The 26,158-nt window shown below is 42.7% G+C and overlaps 1 protein-coding gene across 2 annotated transcripts in view; it reads left to right on the top strand.

Annotated features, from left to right (window-relative positions):
* The window catches only part of LOC110503413 (ventricular zone-expressed PH domain-containing protein), a 195,402-nt gene extending 172,304 nt beyond the window's left edge, over positions 1 to 23,098 (top strand). The window contains exons 13-16 of one of the 2 annotated variants that reach the window (XM_036962012.1): positions 10,547 to 10,683; positions 15,704 to 15,780; positions 20,817 to 20,870; positions 20,991 to 21,085. In XM_036962012.1, coding sequence (XP_036817907.1) covers positions 10,547 to 10,683; positions 15,704 to 15,780; positions 20,817 to 20,850 — 248 coding nt within the window. In that variant the 3' untranslated portion in view covers positions 20,851 to 20,870; positions 20,991 to 21,085. Of the gene's footprint in view, positions 1 to 10,546; positions 10,684 to 15,703; positions 15,781 to 20,816; positions 20,871 to 20,990 lie in introns of both variants that reach the window. The other variant, XM_036962011.1, reaches the window with a different exon arrangement.
* Positions 23,099 to 26,158: the final 3,060 nt, after the last annotated feature.

A 26,158-nucleotide genomic window follows, 5' to 3' on the forward strand; every position in this document is an offset into this window, starting at 1 on the left:
TCTCTCTCTCTGTCTCTCTCTCTCTCTCCCTCTCTCTCTCTCTCTCTCTGTCTCTCTCTCTGTCTCGCTCTCTCTCTCTCTCTCTCCCCTCCTCTCTCTCTCTCTCTCTCTCTCTCTCTCTCTCTCTCTCTCTGTCTCTCTCTCTCTCTCTCTCTCTGTCTCTCTGTCTCTTTCTCTCCCTCTCTCTCTCTCTCTCTGTCTCTCTCTCTCTCTCTCTCTCTCTCTCTCTCTCTCTCTCTCTCTCTGTCTCTGTCTCTCTCTCTCTCTCTCTCTCCTCCCCCTGTCTACCTGACATATAGTTGAATTCTGTCCATCTCAGCGGGATGAGGCTCTGGTGCCGTCCGGTTAACATCAGTCACAGTGAAGCCCCTTAGGAGCACATTCACTATACTAGCTGATGGAACAATAGAATTTGAATTAGAACTGTTGGAACAATAGAATTTGAATTAAAACGGTTGGAACAATAGAATATGGATTACAACTATTGGATCAATAGAATTTGAATTAATACTAGAGTTATTCTATATTTGGAACGTTGTCATAGACTAGCCAGAAGTCAGAATGATGTCAGTCTCTTAGCACACATACTAACTCATAATACTCATGATCTGCACAATGGAAAAGCATCCCAGGGTATCCAAAAAGCTGGAATGTTCCCAAGGTCCTAACCGTTTCATCATCATCAATCTGGGGAAAAACTATCCGGACATTATATTCGCCTCCGGGATTCACGGTTGTAGCAAATCTTGGATAAGTGATGGCTTTCAGAAAATATACAGTTGTGTGTCTAACATAATATATGGTTGCTGCTGTCAAAGGCATGGTTGTTGTCAACAGAATAACCACCATGTTCCCTGACTAAAACAACCCCCTGTGTGTCTGCTATTCATTTGATTGAAGACCTGGGCCTTGTCTTGGAACACATTTTACAAATCTGGACATGTTGGGAGAAGCAAAGCAGCTGGTCCTGGTTTTGTAATGGCATGTTTTATTGTTCCTGGTTGTAATTCTGTTCCTCTGTACCAGCCATACAGGGCATTCGGAAAGTATTCAGACCCCTTGACTTTTTCCACATTTTGTTATGTTACAGCCTTATTCTAAAATTGATTCAATTGTTTAAAAATCAAAACTGAAACATGACATTTACATAAGTATTCAGACCCTTTACTCAGTACTTTGTTGAAGCACCGTTGGCAACGATTGCAACCTTGAGTCTTATTGGGTATGACGCTACAAGCTTGGCACACCTGTATTTGGGGAGTTTCTCCCATTATTCTCTGCACATCCTCTCCTGCTCTGTCAGGTTGGATGGGGAGCGTCGCTGCACAGCTATTTTCAGGTCTCTCCAGAGATGTTCGATCGGTTTCAAGTCCGGGCTCTGGCTGGGCCACTCAAAGATGTTCAGAGACTTGACCCGAAGCCACTCCTGCGTTGTCATATTTCTAAAAACCTGTTTTAAGGCTGTAATATCACAAAATGTGGAAAAAGTCAAGGGGTCTGAATACTTTCCGAATTCACTGTATGTACTGTACCACCTGGTCCAGCAGTCACTGGGAAGCTTTGGGCCCTAGGGTTGTAGGCCTTGTTCTCCGCTGGGAAGCTTTGGGCCCTAGGGTTGTAGGCCTTGTTCTCCACTGGGAAGCTATGGACCCTAGGGTTGTAGGCCTTGTTCTCCACTGGGAAGCTGTGGGCCCTAGGGTTGGATGCCTTGTTCTCCACTGGGAAGCTTTGGGCCCTAGGGTTGGAGGCCTTGTTTTTCACTGGGAAGCTTTGGGCCCACTAGAATAAAACAGACGATGACCGATGCCACAATGTCTCCTTTCAATCCCCCTTTCTTTGTTTTTCCTCCAACATTTACTACGGTATGAACAAGGTTTACTGTTTCCTGCCGATCTCTCCCAAATGACTGCCATAACCACAAACAGACAAACAAATAAGCCATTCAGCGTAGGAAATGTAAAATGTGTAAGCAATGGAGGTGACCTATACAAGCAAACGAACAGTGGGCTTGGAGGAGATGGTGTGGTGCACAGATGCTCTGGAGCTCCTCGTTGGTTGCAATGACTTACACACACACACACGCACACACACACACACACACACACACACACACGCACGCACGCACGCACGCACGCACGCACGCACGCACACGCACACACACACACACACACACACACACACACACACACACACACACACACACACACACACACACACACACACACAGTCAAACAAATAGAAATATGCACATACATAAATAGTGTAGCTATAATAATGTGATATTGACTCATACAGATTCTAGGTCATACAGTGAGTCACTTGGACCAGGAGGACTGAAATGGTATGATGATGGCCAGAGGAATCTGAGGTATCTAAACTCCAGTACCGACTGATGGCCAGATCTTCTCTGTAGTACATCTGCTCTGGGTTATCTCAGCAGTACTGGTTATTGAAGTTCATCCCTCTAAACCCTGGAGAGAGATGAGCATTCAATTCCACTGAATGCTCAACAACTCTTGTCATTGTAAAAACCACACACATTCCGTAGTTTCCCACTGCAACACGTTTTGGTGTTTGTCGTAACACACTACACAGTTGATTCAAAGCTTGATGACGAGATGGTTATATTAGCTGTGTAGTGTTAGTGCAAAAAACACGAAATGTGCACCCAGGTGGGGCCCCTGGACCGAGTTTGGGAAGCCCTGTTCTAGTAGGGATTTAGAGCCTCTAACCCTGGTTATCTGACTGGGAAATGTAGAGCCTTTCACCTTGGTAATCTGACTGGTAAATTTAGAGCCTCCAACCCTCATAATCTAACTGGGAAATTTAGAGCCTCTAACCCTGGTAATCTGACTGGTAAATGTAGTGCCTCTAACCTTGGTAATCTGACTGGGAAATTTAGAGCCTCTAACCCTGGTAATCTGACTGGGAAATTTAGAGCCTCTAACCCTGGTAATCTGACTGGGAAATTTAGAGCCTCTAACCCTGGTAATCTGACTGGGAAATTTAGAGCCTCTAACCCTGGTAATCTGACTGGTAAATTTAGAGCCTAACCCCCTCATGATCTGACTGGTAAATTTAGAGCCTCTAACCCTGGTAATCTGACTGGGAAATTTAGAGCCTCTAACCCTGGTAATCTGACAGGTAAATTTAGAGTTTATCACCTTGGTAATCTGACTGGTAAATTTAGAGCCTCTAACCCTGGTAATCTGACTGGTAAATGTAGAGCCTCTAACCCCCTCATAATCTGACTGGTAAATTTAGAGCCTCTAACCCTGGTAATCTGACTGGGAAATTTAGAGCCTCTAACCCTGGTAATCTGACAGGTAAATGTACAGTTTATAACCTTGGTAATCTGACTGGTAAATTTAGAAGCTTTAACACTGGTAATCTGACTGGTAAATTTAGAGCCTCTAACCCTGGTAATCTGACTGGTAAATGTAGAGCCTCTAACCCCCTCATAATCTGACTGGGAAATTTAGAGCCTCTAACCCTGGTAATCTGACAGGTACATTTAGAGTTTATAACCCTGGTAATCTGACTGGTAAATTTAGAAGCTTTAACACTGGTAATCTGACTGGTAAATGTAGAGCCTCTAACCCTGGTAATCTGACTGGTAAATTTAGAGTTTATAACCTTGGTAATCTGACTGGTAAATTTAGAAGCTTTAACCCTGTTAATCTGACTGGTACATTTAGAGTATATAACACTGGTAATCTGACTGGTACATTTAGAGTATATAACACTGGTAATCTGACTGGTACATTTAGAGTATATAACACTGGTAATCTCACTGGTACATTTAGAGTATATAACACTGGTAATCTGACTGGTACATTTAGAGTATATAACACTGGTAATCTGACTGGTACATTTAGAGTATATAACACTGGTAATCTGACTGGTTTATTTAGAGTATATAACACTGGTAATCTGACTGGTACATTTAGAGTTTATAACACTGGTAATCTGACTGGTTTATTTAGAGTATATAACACTGGTAATCTGACTGGTACATTTACAGTTTATAACACTGGTAATCTGACTGGTTTATTTAGAGTATATAACACTGGTAATCTGACTGGTACATTTAGAGTTTATAACACTGGTAATCTGACTGGTTTATTTAGAGTATATAACACTGGTAATCTGACTGGTTTATTTAGAGTATATAACACTGGTAATCTGACTGGTACATTTAGAGTATATAACACTGGTAATCTGACTGGTACATTTAGAGTATATAACACTGGTAATCTGACTGGTACATTTAGAGTTTATAACACTGGTAATCTGACTGGTACATTTAGAGTTTATAACACTGGTAATCTGACTGGTACATTTAGAGTTTATAACACTGGTAATCTGACTGGTACATTTAGAGTTTATAACACTGGTAATCTGACTGGTACATTTAGAGTATATAACACTGGTAATCTGACTGGTACATTTAGAGTTTATAACACTGGTAATCTGACTGGTACATTTAGAGTTTATAACACTGGTAATCTGACTGGTTTATTTAGAGTATATAACACTGGTAATCTGACTGGTTTATTTAGAAGCTTTAACCCTGTTAATCTGACTGGTTTATTTAGAGTATATAACACTGGTAATCTGACTGGTACATTTAGAGTATATAACACTGGTAATCTGACTGGTACATTTAGAGTTTATAACACTGGTAATCTGACTGGTACATTTAGAGTATATAACACTGGTAATCTGACTGGTACATTTAGAGTATATAACACTGGTAATCTGACTGGTACATTTAGAGTATATAACACTGGTAATCTGACTGGTACATTTAGAGTATATAACACTGGTAATCTGACTGGTACATTTAGAGTTTATAACACTGGTAATCTGACTGGTACATTTAGAGTATATAACACTGGTAATCTGACTGGTACATTTAGAGTATATAACACTGGTAATCTGACTGGTACATTTAGAGTATATAACACTGGTAATCTGACTGGTACATTTAGAGTTTATAACACTGGTAATCTGACTGGTACATTTAGAGTTTATAACACTGGTAATCTGACTGGTACATTTAGAGTTTATAACACTGGTAATCTGACTGGTACATTTAGAGTTTATAACACTGGTAATCTGACTGGTACATTTAGAGTTTATAACACTGGTAATCTGACTGGTACATTTAGAGTTTATAACACTGGTAATCTGACTGGTACATTTAGAGTATATAACCCTGTTAATCTGACTGGTACATTTAGAGTATATAACACTGGTAATCTGACTGGTACATTTAGAGTATATAACACTGGTAATCTGACTGGTACATTTAGAGTATATAACCCTGTTAATCTGACTGGTAAACTCGTGATTTTTTGCAAATCCAATTAGATTTTTTTTGTTGAAATGACGTGGACTGAATACGTTTTGGCTACGTTTTCTTTTGACAGGGGAATTTCAACACACTGTGTGTGGAGCCAAGCTTTCCACTGAAGCAGAGATCTTAGGAGCTAGAAGCGGAGCTGCCATTTCTGTCAGTGACATTTTAGTTAGCAGGCATGTGCAGAACTCAGATTAGATAGAACTCTGTGTCTTCTTTGTGGTAGTTCTATTTTTTACAGTTGTGTCACACACTAGTCTCCTGCGTGGCACAGTCTCTCTCTGTGTGTTCCAGGCTAGTGTTCTGTTCTAGAACCCAGGGAGGATTGAGAGTTCTGTGCCCGTGAAAGGCTGTTCCTGTGTGGGAGTGGAGGAGCCAGACTGGGCCTGTGTGTATGTGGTAATGGTTAGAGTCTCTCTATGACTCAGGCCTCCTGTTTTACTCATCGCTATACAGACAAAGGGACACTTTGTTTGGTTCTGGACCAGGCTGGCTCTGGTAAATTGGCCCAGAGTACCAGTGTCGCCTAGAGTCATACACCCACACACCCCAAACACACACACACGCACACACACACACACCGACACACACACACACACACACACACACACACACACACACACACACACACACACACACACACACACACACACACACACACACACACACACACACACACACACACACACACACACTAAACTAAACCAAACCACACACAGGAAACCAGACCAGATAAACACAAGAGAGAGACAATGTGGGCAGAGTGTAACTAATCGGACCAGACATTGAGCCAGTGTGTATCTGTGTGTTAGTTTGTGTACGTGTGTGTGTGTGTGTGTGTGTGTGTGTGTCTCCAGACCCCAGGCATTCTGTCCTGTTCTGATGCCAGTATACCAGGATGTGATATTCTTCCCACACGCTCAAGCACACATTCCTGTTACATGACTTACTGAGTCAACTTACATTAATCAATGTGAAAACATGCAGGAGATAAACATGTTAACTAGCCATTATAACCAAACAGTCCCTGTCCTCTCTGTGCCATTAATACCAAACAGTCCCTGTCCTCGTTGTGCCATTAATACCAAACAGTCCCTGTCCTCTCTGTACCATTATTACCAAACTGTCCCTGTCCTCTCTGTGCCATTTTAACCAAACAGTCCCTGTCCTCTCTGTGCCATTAATACCAAACAGTCCCTGTCCTCGCTGTGCCATTAATACCAAACAGTCCCTGTCCTCTCTGTGCCATTAATACCAAACAGTCCCTTTCCTCTCTGTACCATTAATACCAAACAGTCCCTGTCCTCGCTGTGCCATTAATACCAAACAGTCCCTGTCCTCTCTGTGCCATTAATACCAAACAGTCCCTGTCCTCTCTGTACCATTAATACCAAACAGTTCCTGTCCTCTCTGTGCCATTAATACCAAACAGTCCCTGTCCTCTCTGTGCCATTAATACCAAACAGTCCCTGTCCTCTCTGTGCCATTAATACCAAACAGTCGCTGTCCTCTCTGTGCCATTAATACCAAACAGTCCCTGTCCTCTCTGTGCCATTAATACCAAACAGTCCCTGTCCTCTCTGTACCATTAATACCAAACAGTTCCTGTCCTCTCTGTGCCATTAATACCAAACAGTCCCTGTCCTCTCTGTGCCATTAATACCAAACAGTCCCTGTCCTCTCTGTGCCATTAATACCAAACAGTCGCTGTCCTCTCTGTGCCATTAATACCAAACAGTCCCTGTCCTCTCTGTGTCATTATTACCAAACAGTCCCTGTCCTCTCTGTGCCATTATTACCAAACAGTCCCTGTCCTCTCTGTGCCATTATAACCAAACAGTCCCTGTCCTCTCTGTACCATTATAACCAAACAGTCCCTGTCCTCTCTGTACCATTAATACCAAACAGTCCCTGCCCTCTCTGTACCATTAATACCAAACACTCGCTGTCCTCTCTGTGCCCTTTGGTTTCAGCAGCGAGGGACTGAGAGGGTTTCGGGAATGGCAGCTCATGGTCACATGGTTCTATGTGGGGTGGTGAAGGGACACTTATGGTCACTCAAATATGTGTGTGTGTGCGTGCGTGTGTGTGTGTGTGTCTCTGTGTGCGTGCGTGCGTGCGTGTGTGTGTGTGTGTGCGTGCGCGTGCGTGCGTGTGCGTGCGTGTTTGTTGGACAACATAGAGAGTGAGAGTGACAGCAGAGATAGGAGGAGACTGCGGTAATGGGTGTATGTCCTTAGCCTGTGGTTAATTTGTAACATGAATAAAGCTGCAGTTCGTCTGTTTGCCTTGACGAAGTGGATGGTTGGGCTGCTGTTTCCCGATAAAGCTATACCTGATGCTAATCAACAATGAGGTATAGTTTGAACTGGTGCCATTTCATCTCATTTAGCTGTGCCTCTCAGTCTAGAGGTTCTGTACGGCTGTGATCTCTCTGTCTAGAGGTTCTGTACGGCTGTGATCTCTCAGTCTAGAGGTTCTGTACAGCTGTGATCTCTCAGTCTAGAGGTTCTGTACGGCTGTGATCTCTCAGTCTAGAGGTTCTGTACGGCTGTGATCTCTCTGTCTAGAAGTTCTGTACGGCTGTGATCTCTCAGTCTAGAGGTTCTGTACGGCTGTGATCTCTCTGTCCAAAATAAGTTTGAAGGCCAATTACTGTATGCTGTTTTCTATTTCAGACAGAGCCATGCATGAACTAAATAGATGGCTCTGATCCCTCTTGTTTAGTGCTAGACAATACAAAACAGCAGGCCAGACTAAAGATGAGAGGAAGGGGATATACAGTTGAAGTCGGAAGTTTACATACACTTAGTTTGGAGTCATTAAAATTTGTTTTTCAAACACTCCACAAATCTTGTTAATTAACAAACTATAGTTTTGGCGAGTCTGCTAGGACATCTACTTTGTGCATGACACAAGTCATTTTTCCAACAATTGTTTACAGACAGATTATTTAACTTATAATTCACTGTATCACAATTCCAGTGGGTCAGAAGGTTACATACACTAAGTTGACTGTGCCTTTAAACAGCTTGGAAAATTCCAGAAAATTATGTCATGGCTTTAGAAGCTTCTGATAGGCTAATTGACATCATAAGAGTCAATTGGAGGTGTACCTGTGGATGTATTTCAAGGCCTACCTTCAAACTCAGTGCCTCTTTGCTTGACATCATGGGAAAATCAAAAGAAATGAACCAAGACCTCAGAAAAAAAATGGTAGACCTCCACAAGTCTGGTTCATCCTGTGGGAGCAATTTCCAAACGCCTGAAGGTACCACGTTCATCTGTACAAACAATAGTATGCACGTGCAAACACCATGGGACCACGCAGCCATCATACCGCTCAGGAAGGAGACGCAGGAAGGAGAACAACAGCAAAGGACCTTGTGAAGATGCTGGAGGAATCAGGTACAAAAGTATCTATATCCACAGGAAAACCAGTCCTATATCGACATAACCGGAAAGACCGCTCAGCAAGGAAGAAGCCACTGCAATAAAACCAACATAAAAAAGCCAGACTACGGTTTGCATCTGCATATCGGGACAAAGATTGTACTTTTTGGAGAAATGTCATCTGGTCTGATGAAACAAAAATAGAACTGTTTGGCCATAATGACCATCGTTATGTTTGGAGGAACAAGGGGGAGGCTTGCAAGCCAAAGAACACCATCCCGACCGTGAAGCACGGGGGTGGCAGCATCATGCTGTGGGGGTGCTTTGCTTCAGGAGGGACTGGTGCACTTCACAAAATAGATGGCATTATGGGAGGGAAAATTATGTGGATATATTGAAGCAACATCTCAAGACATCAGTCAGGAAGTTAAAGCTTGGTCGCAAATGGGTCTTCCAAATGGACAATGACATCAAGCATACTTCCAAAGTTGTGGCAAAATGGTTTAAGGACAACAAAGTCAAGGTATTGGAGTGGCCATCACAAAGACCTGACCTCAATCCTATAGAACATTTGTGGGCAGAACTGAAAAAGCATGTGCGAGCAAGGAGGCCTACAAACCTGACTCAGTTACACCAGCTCTGTCAGGAGGAATTGGCCAAAATTCACCCAATTTGTTGTGGGAAGCTTGTGGAAGGCTACCCGAAACGTTTGACCCAAGTTAAACAATTTAAAGGCAATGCTACAAAATACTAATTGAGTGTATGTAAACTACTGACCCACTGGGAATGTGATGAAATAAATAAAAGCTGAAATAAATAATTCTCTCTACTATTATTCTGACATTTCACATTCTTAAAATAAAGTGGTGTTTCTAAGTGACCTAAAACAGGGACATTTTTACTTTGATTAAATGTCAGTATAAATGTATTTGGCTAAGGTGTATGTAAACTTTCGACTTCAACTGTATTATCTACATTTATATTCAGCCTCGATTTTCAATCATCACATCTTCCTGTGGGTTTCTTTTGTGGTTCCAAGGGCACAGTGGGTTGGAGCAGGGTGCTTGTGGGTTTGATTCCCACGTTGGAGCAGGGTGCTTGTGGGTTTGATTCCCACGTTGGGGCCGGATGCTTGTGGGTTTGATTCCCACGTTGGAGCAGGGTGCTTGTGGGTTTGATTCCCACATTGGAGCAGGGTGCTTGTGGGTTTGATTCCCACGTTGGGGCCGGATGCTTGTGGGTTTGATTCTCACGTTGGAGCCGGATGCTTGTGGGTTTGATTCCCACGTTGGGGCCGGATGCTTGTGGGTTTGATTCCCACGTTGGGGCCGGATGCTTGTGGGTTTGATTCCCACGTTGGAGCAGGGTGCTTGTGGGTTTGATTCCCACGTTTGAGCAGGGTGCTTGTGGGTTTGATTCCCACGTTGGGGCCGGATGCTTGTGGGTTTGATTCCCACGTTGGGGCCGGGTTCTTGTGGGTTTGATTCCCACGTTGGAGCCGGGTGCTTGTGGGATTGATTCCCACGTTGGGGCCGGATGCTTGTGGGTTTGATTCCCACGTTGGAGCAGGGTGCTTGTGGGTTTGATTCCCATGTTGAGGTCGGGTTCTTGTGGGTTTGATTCCCACGTTGGAGCCGGATGCTTGTGGATTTGATTCCCACGTTGGTGCCGGATGCTTGTGGGTTTGTTTCCCACATGGCTACATACACTCCATAAGCAGGTGGTAACATTGAGTGGTTGTGAATCACAACTGATTGATTGTTATGTTGTTTTGATTTGTCTCTCCAGTGGTGAACGAGGATGGCCAGCCGCTGATAGAGGGGAAACTGAAGGAGAAGCAGGTTTGCTGGAAGTTCATAAAACGTTGGAAGACTCGCTACTTCACCCTGGCAGGAAACCAACTCCACTTCCGGAAGGGGAAATCAGTATGTATCCCTTTGACACTTAGACTTTAGCTGTTCAAGTCAAATGTCCCCTCGGGGAACAATAAAGTATATCATATACACAGTGGCATAAAGTACTTGAGTATAAATACTTTCAAGTACTCTTTAAGTAGTTTTGGAGGGTATTTGTACTTTACTTTACTATTTATATTTTTGACAACTTTAACTTTTACATCACTACATTCCTAAAGAAAATAATGTACTTTTTACTCCATACATTTCTTAAGACACCCAAAAGTACTCGTTACATTTAGTACTAAACTAAACACACATGCTTCATTTGTAAATGATGTCTGAGTGTTGGAGTGTGCCCCTGGCTATCTGTAGATTTTTAAAACAATTAAATAGTGCCGTCTGCTTTGCTTAATATAAGGAATTTTAAAAATATTTATAGTTTTACTATTGATGCTTAAGTATATTTAGAACCAAACACTTTTAGACATTTACTCAAGTTGTATTTTACTCTGTAACTTTCATTTTTACTTGTCTATACATTTACTCAAGTATGACAATTGGGTACTTTTTTTCCACCACTGCATATACACAGGGGAACACTTCAAATAGACCCTTACGTAGACAGAAATCATTTTCAAAACACACACGTACACATTTACATCCCTCCAAGGAAGGCACAAACAAACGAGTCACTGGACTCCCTGTCATTATGTGTTTTTTCCTTTTCTACTTTTTAATTGAATCATGATGTGATGTTGGGTGAAACAGTGGAGTCCCCATCTCGTGACAAGGCCTAATGTCTATCTGGGGAATCAACTAGAGATTATTGTAATATCTTTGGTCCCAGTATTGAGCCTTAGTAGACGACATACTATGAGTTATAAGTTTGGCCCGCTATTAATCAATGGGTGACGCCCAGGATCTGAGTATGATGCTGCAACTTCTTGAGTCATTCTTCACTGTAATAGCTCAGTCATTCCCTTTAATAGCTCAGTCATTCTTCCCTGTAATAACTCAGTCATTCCCTGTAATAACTCAGTCATTATTCCCTTTAATCTCTCAGTCATTCCCTGTAATAACTCAGTCATTCCCTGTAATAGCTCAGTCATTCTTCCCTGTAATAACTCAGTCATTCCCTTTAATAGCTCAGTCATTCTTCCTTGTAATAACTCAGTCATTCCCTTTAATAGCTCAGTCATTCTTCCTTGTAATAACTCAGTCATTCCCTGTAATAACTCAGTCATTCCCTGTAATAGCTCAGTCATTCTTCCCTGTAATAACTCAGTCATTCCCTTTAATAGCTCAGTCATTCTTCCCTGTAATAACTCAGTCATTCCCTTTACTAGCTCAGTCATTCTTCCCTGTAATAACTCAGTCACTCCCTTTAATAGCTCAGTCATTCTTCCCTGTAATAACTCAGTCATTCCCTTTAATAACTCAGTCATTCCCTTTAATAACTCAGTCATTCCCTTTAATAACTCAGTCATTCCCTTTAATAGCTCAGTCATTCTTCCCTGTAATAACTGTAATAGCTCAGTCATTCTTCCCTGTAATAACTCAGTCATTCCCTTTAATAGCTCAGTCATTCTTCCCTGTAATAACTCAGTCATTCCCTTTAATAGCTCAGTCATTCTTCCCTGTAATAACTCAGTCATTCCCTTTAATAGCTCAGTCATTCTTCCCTGTAATAACTCAGTCATTCCCTTTAATAACTCAGTCATTATTCCCTGTAATAACTCAGTCATTATTCCCTGTAATAACTCAGTCATTCCCTTTAATAACTCAGTCATTCCCTTTAATAACTCAGTCATTCCCTTTAATAACTCAGTCATTCTTCCCTTTAATAACTCAGTCATTCCCTTTAATAACCCAGTCATTATTCCCTTTAATAACTCAGTCATTATTCCCTGTAATAACTCAGTCATTATTCCCTGTAATAACTCAGTCATTATTCCCTGTAATAACTCAGTCATTCCCTTTAATAACCCAGTCATTGTTCCCTTTAATAACAGTGTGTGTGTGTGTGTGTGTGTGTGTGTGTGTGTGTGTGTGTGTGTGTGTGTGTGTGTGTGTGTGTGTGTGTGTGTGAAGGCGAGGAAGCTCTCCACTGTGTTTTAACGATACAAATCCCTCCTAATCAGTGTTTGATTCTGACTTACATTGAGGCAGAACTTGGTTTAAGGTCATTGGACTTTACAGCAGAAATAATTATTGTGCAAAGGAAAAAGTGTTGCCTAATCAGAACCATTGAGAAAACAGTACCGTAAAACAATGTGTTGAGGTCACGTAGTCATCAGAAAGCCCATGAGTCATCATCATGTTTTATCCTGCTGTTGGTGTATGTAGTGTGGGTGTGTGTGTAGTGTTGGTGTGTGTGTAGTGTTGGTGTGTGGGTAGTTTTGGTGTGGGTAGTGTTGGTGTGTGGGTAGTGTTGGTGTGTGGGTAGTGCTGGTGTGTGGGTAGTGCTGGTGTGTGGGTAGTGCTGGTGTGTGGGTAGTGCTGGTGTGTGGGTAGTGCTGGTGTGTGGGTGGTGTTGGTGTGTGGGTGGTGTTGGTGTGTGGGTAGTGTTGGTTTATTGTTAGTCAATGTTGTTAAACGAGAGAGAGAGAGAGAGAGAGAGAGAGAGACTAAGAGAGAGACTAAGAGAGAGAGAGAGAGAGAGAGAGAGAGAGAGACTAAGAGAGAGAGAGAGAGAGAGAGAGAGAGAGAGGGAGAGAGACTAAGAGAGAGACTAAGAGAGAGAGAGAGAGAGCGAGAGAGACACAGACAGACAGACAGACAGACAGACAGACAGACAGACAGACAGACAGACAGACAGACAGACAGACAGACAGACAGACAGACAGACAGATAGATAGATAGATAGATAGATAGATAGATAGATAGATAGATAGATAGATAGATTTAATCCAGATGAATGATGTGGACATATCTTCTGAGGACTCTCTGACTTCTTCAATTCAAAACTCTGCTTTGTATTCTCCAGGCTTTAACAAATATTGAGACATTGGGGAACAAATGTAAAAGGTTGAAAGGAGAAGTGAAATTGAGCTCTCTTGCCCGAGACAATCTACATTGTAATTTAACCAACAGTTCCTCCCTCACCACAGCTGTTTAAAGCCACAAATTGGACCTCCTCTTTGTCTCTTGTTTTCTCAACTCAATCTTGCCGTGCCAATGACTCAGTTCCACATCAGCCTCTAAGCTAACCACTAACCTATACCACTAACCTGAACCACTAACCTATATCCCTAATCTATACCACTAACCTGTACCCCTAACCTATACCCCTAACCAATACCACTAACCTGAACCACTAACCTATACCCCTAACCTATACCACTAACCTATACCCCTAAACTATACCACTAACCTGAACCACTAACCTATATCCCTAATCTATACCCCTAACCTATACCACTAACCTGAACCACTAACCTAATTCCCTAACCTATACCCCTAACCTATACCACTAACCTGAACCACTAACCTATATCCCTAATCTATACCCCTAACCTATACCACTAACCTGAACCACTAACCTAATTCCCTAACCTATACCCCTAACCTATACCACTAACCTGAACCACTAACCTATACCCCTAACCTATACCCCTAACCTATACCACTAACCTATACCCCTAACCTATACCACTAACCTGAACCACTAACCTATATCCCTAATCTATACCCCTAACCTATACCACTAACCTGAACCACTAACCTAATTCCCTAACCTATACCCCTAACCTATACCACTAACCTATACCCCTAACCTATACCTCTAACCTATACCCCTAAACTATACCCCTAACCTGTACCCCTAACCTATACCCTAACCTATACCCTAACCTTAACCTTTACCCTACCCTATACCCCTAACCTATACCCTTAACCTATACCCCTAACCTTTACCCCTAAACTATACCCCTAACCTATTCCCTAACCTATACCCCTAACCTATACCCTAACCTGTACCCCTAACCTATACCCTAACCTTTACCCTAACCTTAACCTTTACCTTACCCTATACCCCTAACCTATACCCTTAACCTATTCCCTAACCTATACCCCTAACCTATACCACTAACCTATACCTCTAACCTATACCCTAACCTGTACCCCTAACCTATACCCTAACCTTTACCCTAACCTTAACCTTTACCTTACCCTATACCCCTAACCTATACCCTTAACCTATTCCCTAACCTATACCCCTAACCTATACCATTAACCTATACCCCTAACCTATTCCCCCAACCTATACCCCTGACTTATACCTTAACCTTTACCCCTAACCTATACCCTAACCTTTACCCCTAACCTATACCCTAACCTTTACCTTTACCCTAACGTATACCCCTAACCTATACCCTAACCTATACCCCTAACCTATTCCCCTAACCTATACCCCTGACTTATACCTTAACCTTTACCCCTAACCTATACCCTAACCTTTACCCCTAACCTATACCCTAACCTTTACCCCTAACCTATACCCTAAGCTTTACCCCTAACCTATACCCCTGACTTATACCCTAACCTATACCCTAACCTATACCCCTAACCTATTCCCCTAACCTATACCCCTGACTTATACCCTAACCTATACCCTAACCTATACCCCTAACCTATTCCCCTAACCTATACCCCTGACTTATACCCTAACCCATACCCTAACCTATACCCCTAACCTATACCCCTAACCTATACCCCTAACCTATAACCCTAACTTTTACCCTAACCTATTCCCTAACCTATACCACTAGGCACTTCTGTTGTTCTGAAAGGATGTTATGCAGTTTGTATCATAACTAAGCGATTTGCTTTTGATCCACAGGATGGAACAGAGCTTAGCCATGTGGTCTGTTGGTTTCTTGACCTTTTGACCTGTACACTACTGCTGGTTGTTGACCTTTTGACCTGTACACTACTGCTGGTTGTTGACCTTGGCCACCATCACTGGTCATCAGATGTTGGCATTTCCTGTAATCTCTTTTGTTCCCGGGTTCTGTCTGCCACTTTCCAACCCCACTGATGATTCCAGAATCCTTTAACAGTCCTCCTAATTGGGACCAGACAGAATCTGCTGCCAAACTACCTCAAGGTCCTCTTCTTGGCAAGGTAACTCATCCTGTGTGTGTTGCTTTGTTGAATGAGAGAGAGAGAGAGAGAGAGAGAGAGAGAGAGAGAGAGAGAGAGAGCTAGAGAGAGAGAGAGCTAGAGAGAGCGAGAGAGAGAGCTAGAGAGAGAGAGAGAGAGAGAGAGAGAGAGAGAGAGCTAGAGAGAGAGAGAGAGAGAGAGAGAGAGAGAGAGAGCTAGAGAGAGAGAGCTAGAGAGAGAGAGCTAGAGAGAGAGAGAGAAAGAGAGCTAGAGAGAGAGAGCTAGAGAGAGAGTGAGAGAGAGAAAGAGAGAAAGAGAGGGAGAGAGAGAAAGAGAGCGAGAGAGAGAGAGAGCTAGAGAGAGAAAGAGGGGGAGAGAGCGTGAGAGAGAGAGAGAGCTAGAGAGAGAGAGCTAGAGAGAGAGAAAGAGAGGGAGAGAGAGCGCGAGAGAGAGAGAGAGCTAGAGAGAGAGAGAGCTAGAGAGAGAGAGAGAGCTAGAGTGAGTGCGAGAGAGAGCGAGAGAGAGAGTGTGAGAGAGAGCGAGAGAGTGAGTGCGAGAGAGAGAGAGCTAGAGAGAGAGAGAGAGAGAGGGAGAGAGAGCACAAGAGAGAGAGATAGATAGAGAGAGAGCGCGAGAGAGAGAGAGAGAGAGAGAGCTAGAGAGTGAGTGCGAGAGAGAGCGAGAGAGAGAGCTAGAGAGTGAGTGCGAGAGAGAGAGAGAGAGCAAGAGAGCTAGAGAGAGCGAGAGAGAGAGCTAGAGAGTGAGTGAGAGAGAGAGAGAGAGAGAGAGAGCTAGAGAGTGAGTGCGAGAGAGAGAGCTAGAGAGAGAGAGCGAGAGAGAGAAAGAAAGAGAGGGAGAGAGAGTGCGAGAGAGAGAGAGAGAGAGAAAGAGAGGGTGAGAGAGAGAGAGAGAGAGGGTGAGTGTGAGTGTGAGTGTGAGAGAGAGAGAGAGAGAGAGAGAGAGAGAGAGAGAGAGAGAGAGAGAGAGAGAGAGAGAGGGAGAGAGAGAGAGCGAGCAAGACAAGCTCATAATATGCCACCTCAGTACAGCCTCACCCCTGTTCCATGTCGTCCTCTAGCCCCTTTACCTAACCGCTTCTCCAAAGTCAAGCCATAAAATACTGTTTTTATTTAACCGATTCTTAGGACACACATGCAATAGGAACTAGAGGACATGGCGAGGGGCCGAAATGGAACAGGGCCGAGGAGTATATTGACTTCTCGTTTAACCTGTGTGAGAATACATGAATAGCTTAACCACTGTAGCTAACAGAAGGCCCTCCACACAGACAGCCAGGGAGGTAAGGATGTGGGCAAGTCTATGGAGATTAACGCTTGCCATCACACACACAGCACACACACATACAACACACGCAGACTACAGAAATATGGCTGACTTGTGGGGTCTAAGGATGTGAGTATAGGTCTATGGAGAATAGCTTATAGCCTAGCGCTCGCTCTGTGACCTTATGATCCCTAAGGATTTGGCTGTGGTGTATCACACAAGTACACACACACACACACACATACACACATACACACACACACACACACACACACACTTACCCACACACACAAACACACACACACACACACACACACATATACACACACACACACACACACACACATACACATTCCACCTACACAAACACACACACACTCACACACACACACACACACACTTACCCACACACACACACACACACACATACACATTCCACCTACACAAGTCAGAAAGATGTAGCTGTCTTAAGGGGTAGAACATTAGAGGAAGTGCTTATGGGCTGAAGGATTTCATTTCCTCCCTTATATAAGGACGAAGACAGTAAAACACCCTCTTGTCTTACTGCATACATGTGCAGCGTACAGCAATGGATCTTTGCAAGAGGACCATAAAAGTTGATGTTTTGTGCTAATTTACTGTCGTAACAAATCCTAGCAACATTTTACTTTGTTACTGAAATATTTGGCATCAAGCAACACGTCGCCTATAACCGCCCCAAGGCAGCTGTTCAACATTATACAATGGGTGAGTCTAATCCTGAATGCTGATTGGTTAAAAGGGCATTCCGGCCGGTGTCTATTCCACAAGTTACCACCGGCTAAATCTATGATGTTAACATGTCTATTTACTGTCTCATCTGCCCAGCCAGGCAATTTATAAACTTGATCTTCACTATAAAAAGCATCTAGACATTGTATCACATTTCTTTTAGTCTAACATTTAGTTAGTCATTTGAAACATTGTTCCAATATTCAAATTCGATCTCCATATTAATGAACGTGTCGGGAGTCGGGACGAGACAGACAGACAGGCAGCGTTTCTCAGCCAGTCAAAATCATGAATCAGCTGGTCATCGATCCTGTAGAGGTTTTTAAACAAATGCATATGCAACTCCTGTTGTTATTATATTTGACATTTGACAAGGGATAGGAACATTGCCAGCCAGTATGACAATGGAACATTTAGGATGAACGACTGGGTCGCGTCCATAGACACACAACAAAAAGACTGAGCGACCGAGTCGCGTCTCTGGCAACTGAACCAATAGCACGAACAACCAGCCAGCTTGTGTAGCAACCCTAGATTTGTGTCGGGACTATATCTTGTGGAAGGATGAAATAGTATGAATAAATTCATCAAAATACATTTTTTAATTAAAATATGTCAATCCTTATATGAATATGTTGGTAACCCGTTGTATAAAAGTGATAATGATATTTCTAATCTTATTGGGCATTATCACCTAATTATATTTCTAATCTTACTGGCCATTATCACCTAATTATATTTCTAATCTTACTGGGCATTATCACCTAATTATATTTCTAATCTTACTGGGCATTATCACCTAATTATATTTCTAATCTTACTGGGCATTATCACCTAATTATATTTCTAATCTTACTGGGCATTATCACCTTATTATATTTCTAATCTTATTGGGCATTATCACCTAATTATATTTCTAATCTTACTGGGCATTATCACCTAATTATATTTCTAATCTTACTGGGCATTATCACCTAATTATATTTCTAATCTTACTGGGCATTATCACCTAATTATATTTCTAATCTTACTGGGCATTATCACCTAATTATATTTCTAATCTTATGGGCATTATCACCTAATTATATTTCTAATCTTACTGGGCATTATCACCTAATTATATTTCTAATCTTACTGGGCATTATCACCTAATTATATTTCTAATCTTACTGGCCATTATCACCTAATTATATTTCTAATCTTACTGGGCATTATCACCTAATTATATTTCTAATCTTACTGGCCATTATCACCTAATTATATTTCTAATCTTACTGGCCATTATCACCTAATTATATTTCTAATCTTATTGGGCATTATCACCTAATTATATTTCTAATCTTACTGGGCATTATCACCTAATTATATTTCTAATCTTATTGGGCATTATCACCTAATTATATTTATAATCTTATTGGGCATTATCACCTAATTATATTTCTAATCTTACTGGGCATTATGACCTAATTATATTTCTAATCTTATTGGGCATTATCACCTAATTATATTTCTAATCTTACTGGGCATTATCACCTAATTATATTTCTAATCTTATGGGCATTATCACCTAATTATATTTCTAATCTTACTGGGCATTATCACCTAATTATATTTCTAATCTTATTGGGCATTATCACCTAAGTGGAAGATGGTAGTCACAATATCACAATGTTAAATGGTCATATTATAAATGTGCCTCTGGGGAAACTGTCAGGGTTTACTTTCCATTCCAAAAAAGGCCATTCATGTGTAGTGGTAATGGGGAAACGACATCACGAGGCCTGTCATCGTGTTTAGTGGTAATGGGGAAACGACATCACGAGGCCTGTCATCGTGTTTAGTGGTAATGGGGAAACGACATCACGAGGCCTGTCATCATGTTTAGTGGTAATGGGGAAACGACATCACGAGGCCTGTCATCATGTGTAGTGGTAATTGTGAAATGACATCACGACATCACGAGGCCTGTCATCGTGTGTAGTGGTAATGGGGAAACGACATCACAAGGCCTGTCATCATGTGTAGTGGTTATAGTGAAACGACATCACGAGGCCTGTCATCGTGTGTAGTGGTAATAGTGAAACCACATCACGAGGCCTGTCATCTTGTGTAGTGGTAATGGGGAAACGACATCACGAGGCCTGTCATCATGTGTAGTGGTAATGGGGAAACGACATCACGAGGCCTGTCATCGTGTGTAGTGGTAATGGGGAAACGACATCACGAGGCCTGTCATCATGTTTAGTGGTAATAGTGAAACCACATCACGAGGCCTGTCATCGTGTGTAGTGGTAATGGGGAAACGACATCACGAGGCCTGTCATCATGTGTAGTGGTTATAGTGAAACCACATCACGAGGCCTGTCATCGTGTGTAGTGGTAATAGTGAAACCACATCACGAGGCCTGTCATCTTGTTTAGTGGTAATTGTGAAATGACATCACGAGGCCTGTCATCGTGTGTAGTGGTAATGGGGAAACGACATCACGAGGCCTGTCATCATGTGTAGTGTTAATAGTGAAATGACATCACGAGGCCTGTCATCATGTGTAGTGGTAATAGTGAAATGACATCACGAGGCCTGTCATCATGTGTAGTGGTTATAGTGAAACCACATCACGAGGCCTGTCATCGTGTGTAGTGGTAATAGTGAAATGACATCACGAGGCCTGTCATCATGTGTAGTGTTAATAGTGAAACGACATCACGAGGCCTGTCATCGTGTGTAGTGGTAATAGTGAAATGACATCACGAGGCCTGTCATCATGTGTAGTGTTAATAGTGAAACGACATCACGAGGCCTGTCATCGTGTGTAGTGGTAATAGTGAAATGACATCACGAGGCCTGTCATCATGTGTAGTGTTAATAGTGAAACGACATCACGAGGCCTGTCATCGTGTGTAGTGGTTATAGTGAAACGACATCAATAGAATTGGATGGCTGCTCCAAAACTTTCACTTATCACTATTTATTAATGTATAGCTTGTCCTGTCTCCTACAGAAGGATGAGCCAGACGACAGCACCATTGAGCTGAGCAAAGTGCAGAGCGTCAAGGTGGGGGAACTTAAAGTCTGTTCATGTAACATCAAGTCATACCCTTTGTCCACTTCTGATAACCCTATCGCCTGTTGTCTGACTGGCTGTGGCTGTGTGTGTGTGTGTGTGTGTGTCCAGGTGGTGGCTAAGAAGCGACGTGAGCGGGGTCTCCCTCGGGCCTTTGAGATCTTCACGGACAGTAAGACGTACGTCCTGAAGGCTCGTGATGAGAAGCATGCTGAGGAGTGGCTCCAGTGTATTAATGTTGCCGTGGCCCAGGCCAGAGAGAGAGAGAACAGAGAGGCCACCACCTACCTGTGACCTTGTGACCTGGAAGATATTCTACCGTGACCCGTTCCTGACCCAGAAACACAACACACAGCCCCGCACTACTGTACCATCGACTAACAACAGTCCTGTGATGTCCACGGTTTCTGATCATCTGACAGTCCAGTGATATCCACTGTTTCTGATCATCTGACAGTCCAGTGATATCCACTGTTTCTGATCATCTGACAGTCCTCCGATATCCACTGTTTCTGATCATCTGACAGTACTGTGATATCCACTGTTTCTGATCATCTGACAGTCCTGTGATATCCACTGTTTCTGATCATCTGACAGTCCTGTGATATCCACTGTTTCTGATCATCTGACAGTCCTGTGATATCCACTGTTTCTGATCATCTGACAGTCCTGTGATATCCACTGTTTCTGATCATCTGACAGTCCAGTGATATCCACTGTTTCTGATCATCTGACAGTCCTGTGATATCCACTGTTTCTGATCATCTGACAGTCCTGTGATATCCACTGTTTCTGATCATCTGACAGTCCAGTGATATCCACTGTTTCTGATCATCTGACAGTCCTCCGATATCCACTGTTTCTGATCATCTGACAGTCCTGTGATATCCACTGTTTCTGATCATCTGACAGTCCAGTGATATCCACTGTTTCTGATCATCATATCAGCCAGCTGTGGGGCAGCTGAGACTGATATCCAGACATCATTGTCAGCATTTTTGGAGAGTCTATCTATATACATTTTATAAAGGCTATTGTTTCAGTATTTAAAAGCAATAAGGATCTTACTATAACTAATGACCTTCTATTTCCAGCAAAAGCAATCAACATACTAAACCTAGCAATAAAAGCTCAATATGAACAGCATTATAGAACTGTCTTGGCCGAGACAGTGAAGATTAAGAAGCCTTAATGGACAGCAGATGAGAACGTTCTAGAACAAACAAACAAACAAGAGTTAGTGCTATTAGCATTTGAGGCAGTAGAATTTATTAATATTACCGTCATTTCAACAGCAACAAAAACACTGGTGTTATATAGTGAGTTCCAAAAGTATTGAGAAAAAATTACCAACGTCACAAATATCATAACCCCCAGACATGGTAACCATTACAATAACAGTGGAGGTTAGCACTTTTTTGGGAAGTGTGTAACTTTCTCACTCGTCATTATTCACGGTTCATTCAGGACTGTTGGTATTCATGGTAGCATCCACATTAATGTAGTAGTGTTTAGAAACATATTTTATTCTTATTTACAATAAAAGTGATTACGAAATGACACACTACATTATTATTAGCAATCATTTCTATTGGGCACAAAATAATCTGAGAATTTTGAATTTGTCCCAATACCTTTTGTCCCCTAAAATATGTACAAAATGTGCTATAATTTCTAAAAGGTTGACCCGATACGGATGAAAATCCCCTCAAATTAAAGCTGACGGTCTGCACTTTCACCTAATAGTCATTGTATCACATCCAAAGTGCTGTAGTACAGAGGCAAAACAACAACACAATTTTAACCGTCCCAATATTTTTTGGAGCTCACTGTGTGTCATATTTGATAAATGATCAGACTAGTCCCCTGGAGGTCTTAGCAGAGGCTCAGAACAACAGGGGTGGATATCGGTCACACTGCTGGGGGCAGTGCGTTCTCTCTCCTTCCAGGAAACATGTTTCTATGGAGAAACACATTTATTGGCAAAGCTATCGTCTTTGTATTCTCTCGCTTTTTTTCATCCAAAAAAAGAGCTTGGTGTGTGTGTGTGTGTGTGTGTGTGTGTGTGTGTGTGTGTGTGTGTGTGTGTGTGTGTGTGTGTGTGTGTGTGTGTGTGTGTGTGTGTGTGTGTGTGTGTGTGTGTGTGTTTACAATGACAAGCATTGTTGACAATTCTGACATGTCCCTGAATAAATACATTAAACCTGTTGTTTGCAGAACTGGCTCTCATCACAGTGGAATCTTCATTTATAAACACAAATAAATGTCAACCCCAGAGTCACGTTTTATAGAATCCGGTTATAGGTGAACGTTCCTCTTTCTCCAGAGTAATGAATGACTTGGGGGGGGGGGTAATATGTTATGGAGCAATATGTTATGGACTCTGAACTAATATTTAGTCTTTAAAACTATACACTGACAAATCGCCAAGTCAATCGAAGAACTGGTCTGGAGATGTCCTTGTGTGTTCAGAACCAGTGCCAGTTCTGTCATAATGAATGAGCTGTTTCTGTGGATGATATAATTGTTGCAGCCGGGTTAAGTCCTTTTGAATCAGTTGTGGGAAAAGTATCCAATTGTCATACTTGAGTAAAAGTAAACATAACTACATAGAAAGTTACTCAAGTAAAAGTGAAAGTCACTCAGTAAAATACTATTTGAGTAAAAGTATAAAAGTATTTTGGTTTTAAGTGTAATTGCTAACATATACTTTAGTATCAAAAGTAAAAGTATTTTGAATGAGTTGTAAGTGTAGATGATGTACACTCGGTGGCCAGTTTATTAGGTACACCATCTAGTACTGGGTCGGACCCCTCATTTGCCTCCAGAACAGCTTGAATTCTTCAGGGCATGGAAGGTGTGGCGTTCAAACGTTGCTCAATTGTATCCAAGGACCTAACGTGTGCCAGGGAAACATTCCCCGCGGCTGTACCGTTGACACCTGGCAGGATGGAGCCATGCTGCTTACACAACATCCTGCCTCTGCCATCAGCATGACCCAACAGGAACCGGGATTCGTTGGAACCAAGCAATGTTTTTTTCCACTCCTCGATTGTCCAGTGTTGGTGATGGCGTGCCCACTGGAGTCACTTCCTCTTGTTTTTAGCTGATAGGAACCCAGTGTACTGTCACATTCTGACCTTACCTTTTTGTTATGTCTTTGTTTTAGTATGGTCAGGGCGTGAGGTGGGTGGGTTGTCTATGTTAGTTTTTTCTATGATTTGGGATTTCTGTATTTGTCCTGGTATGGTTCTCAATTAGAGGCAGCTGTCAATCGTTGTCCCTGATTGAGAACCATACTTAGGTAGCCTGGTTTCACTTTTGAGTTGTGGGTGCTTATTTCCTGTTTAGTGTTTTTGTCTTTCACCTTACGGGACTGTTCGTTTGTTATTTATTGTTTTGTTCAGTGTTCTCTAGTACGTGATTAAATGCAGTGAACACTTACCACGCTGCGCATTGGTCCTCCTCTCTTTCTCCCAACGACGAACGTTCCAGTGTGGTCTTCTGCTGCAATAGCAAGGACCGACAAGTTGTGTGTTTCAAAATGCCGTTCTGCACACTGTTGTACTGTGCCTTTATTTGCCTGTTTGTGGCCCGCCTGTTAGTTTGCACGATTCTTGCCGTTCTTGTTTGAGCTCTTGTCATCAACGAGCTGTTTTCGCCTACAGGACTGCCTCTGAATGAATGTTTTTTGTTTGTCGCGCCATTCTCGGTTAACCCTAGACACCGTTGTGCATGAAAAGCCCAGGAGGCCGGCCGTTTCTGAGATACTGGAACCGGTGTGCCTGGCATCGAAGATCATATCACGCTCAAAGTCGCTAAAGTCACTCGTTTTGCCCATTCTAACGTTCAATGGAAACGTAACTGAATGTCTTGATGCCTGTCTGCCTGCTTTATATAGGAAGCCACGACCACGTGACTCACTGTCTGTAGGAGCGAACCATTTTGGTGAACGGTGGGGGTTGTACCTAATAAAATAAACCCTGTAATACTCTACCACCTCTTCAGTGGTCATACAGAGTAGAGACTAGAGACAAACAAAGCATGGAGCCTGGAGTAGCTGAAGCTGTAGAGGGATGGTTCCACTTTAACCAGCACTCTACCATGAGTTACCATGTTTGTTTTTAGGACTCTTCAACCGGGTGAGGTATACCTGTGTCAAGTTAATGGCTGTGTTTAATTAGGACTCTTCAACCGGGTGAGGTATGCCTGTGTCAAGTTAATGGCTGTGTTTAATTAGGACTCTTCAACCGGGTGAGGTATGCCTGTGTCAAGTTAATGGCTGTGTTTAATTAGGACTCTTCAACCTGGTGAGGTAAGCCTGTGTCAAGTTAATGGCTGTGTTTAATTAGGACTCTTCAACCTGGTGAGGTAAGCCTGTGTCAAGTTAATGGCTGTGTTTTAGCCCAGCTTCTGTGCCACGTCTAGATGTGTGTAAACAGTGTCTATTCAGGGCAGGCCTGTTTCCTGTAGTCCTGTGGCTCTAGGTGAATGTTGGGTCTACACTGCCTGCTCCATGGCCTGCTCTGTAATGCTATAGTAGTGTCAGAATATTGGGTCTACACTGCCTGCTCCATGGCCTGCTCTGTAATGCTATAGTAGTGTCAGAATGTTGGGTCTACACTGCCTGCTCCATGGCCTGCTCTGTAATGCTATAGTAGAGTCAGAATGTTGGGTCTACACTGCCTGCTCCATGGCCTGCTCTGTAATGCTATAGTAGAGTCAGAATGTTGGGTCTACACTGCCTGCTCCATGGCCTGCTCTGTAATGCTATAGTAGAGTCAGAATGTTGGGTCTACACTGCCTGCTCCATGGCCTGCTCTGCAATGCTATAGTAGAGTCAGAATGTTGGGTCTACACTGCCTACTCCATGGCCTGCTCTGTAATGCTATAGTAGTGTCAGAATGTTGGGTCTACACTGCCTGCTCCATGGCCTGCTCTGTAATGCTATAGTAGAGTCAGAATGTTGGGTCTACACTGCCTGCTCCATGGCCTGCTCTGTAATGCTATAGTAGAGTCAGAATGTTGGGTCTACACTGCCTGCTCCATGGCCTGCTCTGTAATGCTATAGTAGAGTCAGAATGTTGGGTCTACACTGCCTGCTCCATGGCCTGCTCTGTAATGCTATAGTAGAGTCAGAATGTTGGGTCTACACTGCCTGCTCCATGGCCTGCTCTGTAATGCTATAGTAGAGTCAGAATGTTGGGTCTACACTGCCTGCTCCATATCCTCCTCCTCCTCCTTATCCTCCTCCTCTGCCTCCTTCTTCTCCTCCTCCT

Source organism: Oncorhynchus mykiss, chromosome 24, assembly GCF_013265735.2.
Source record: "Oncorhynchus mykiss isolate Arlee chromosome 24, USDA_OmykA_1.1, whole genome shotgun sequence".
NCBI classification, from domain to species: Eukaryota; Metazoa; Chordata; class Actinopteri; order Salmoniformes; family Salmonidae; genus Oncorhynchus; species Oncorhynchus mykiss.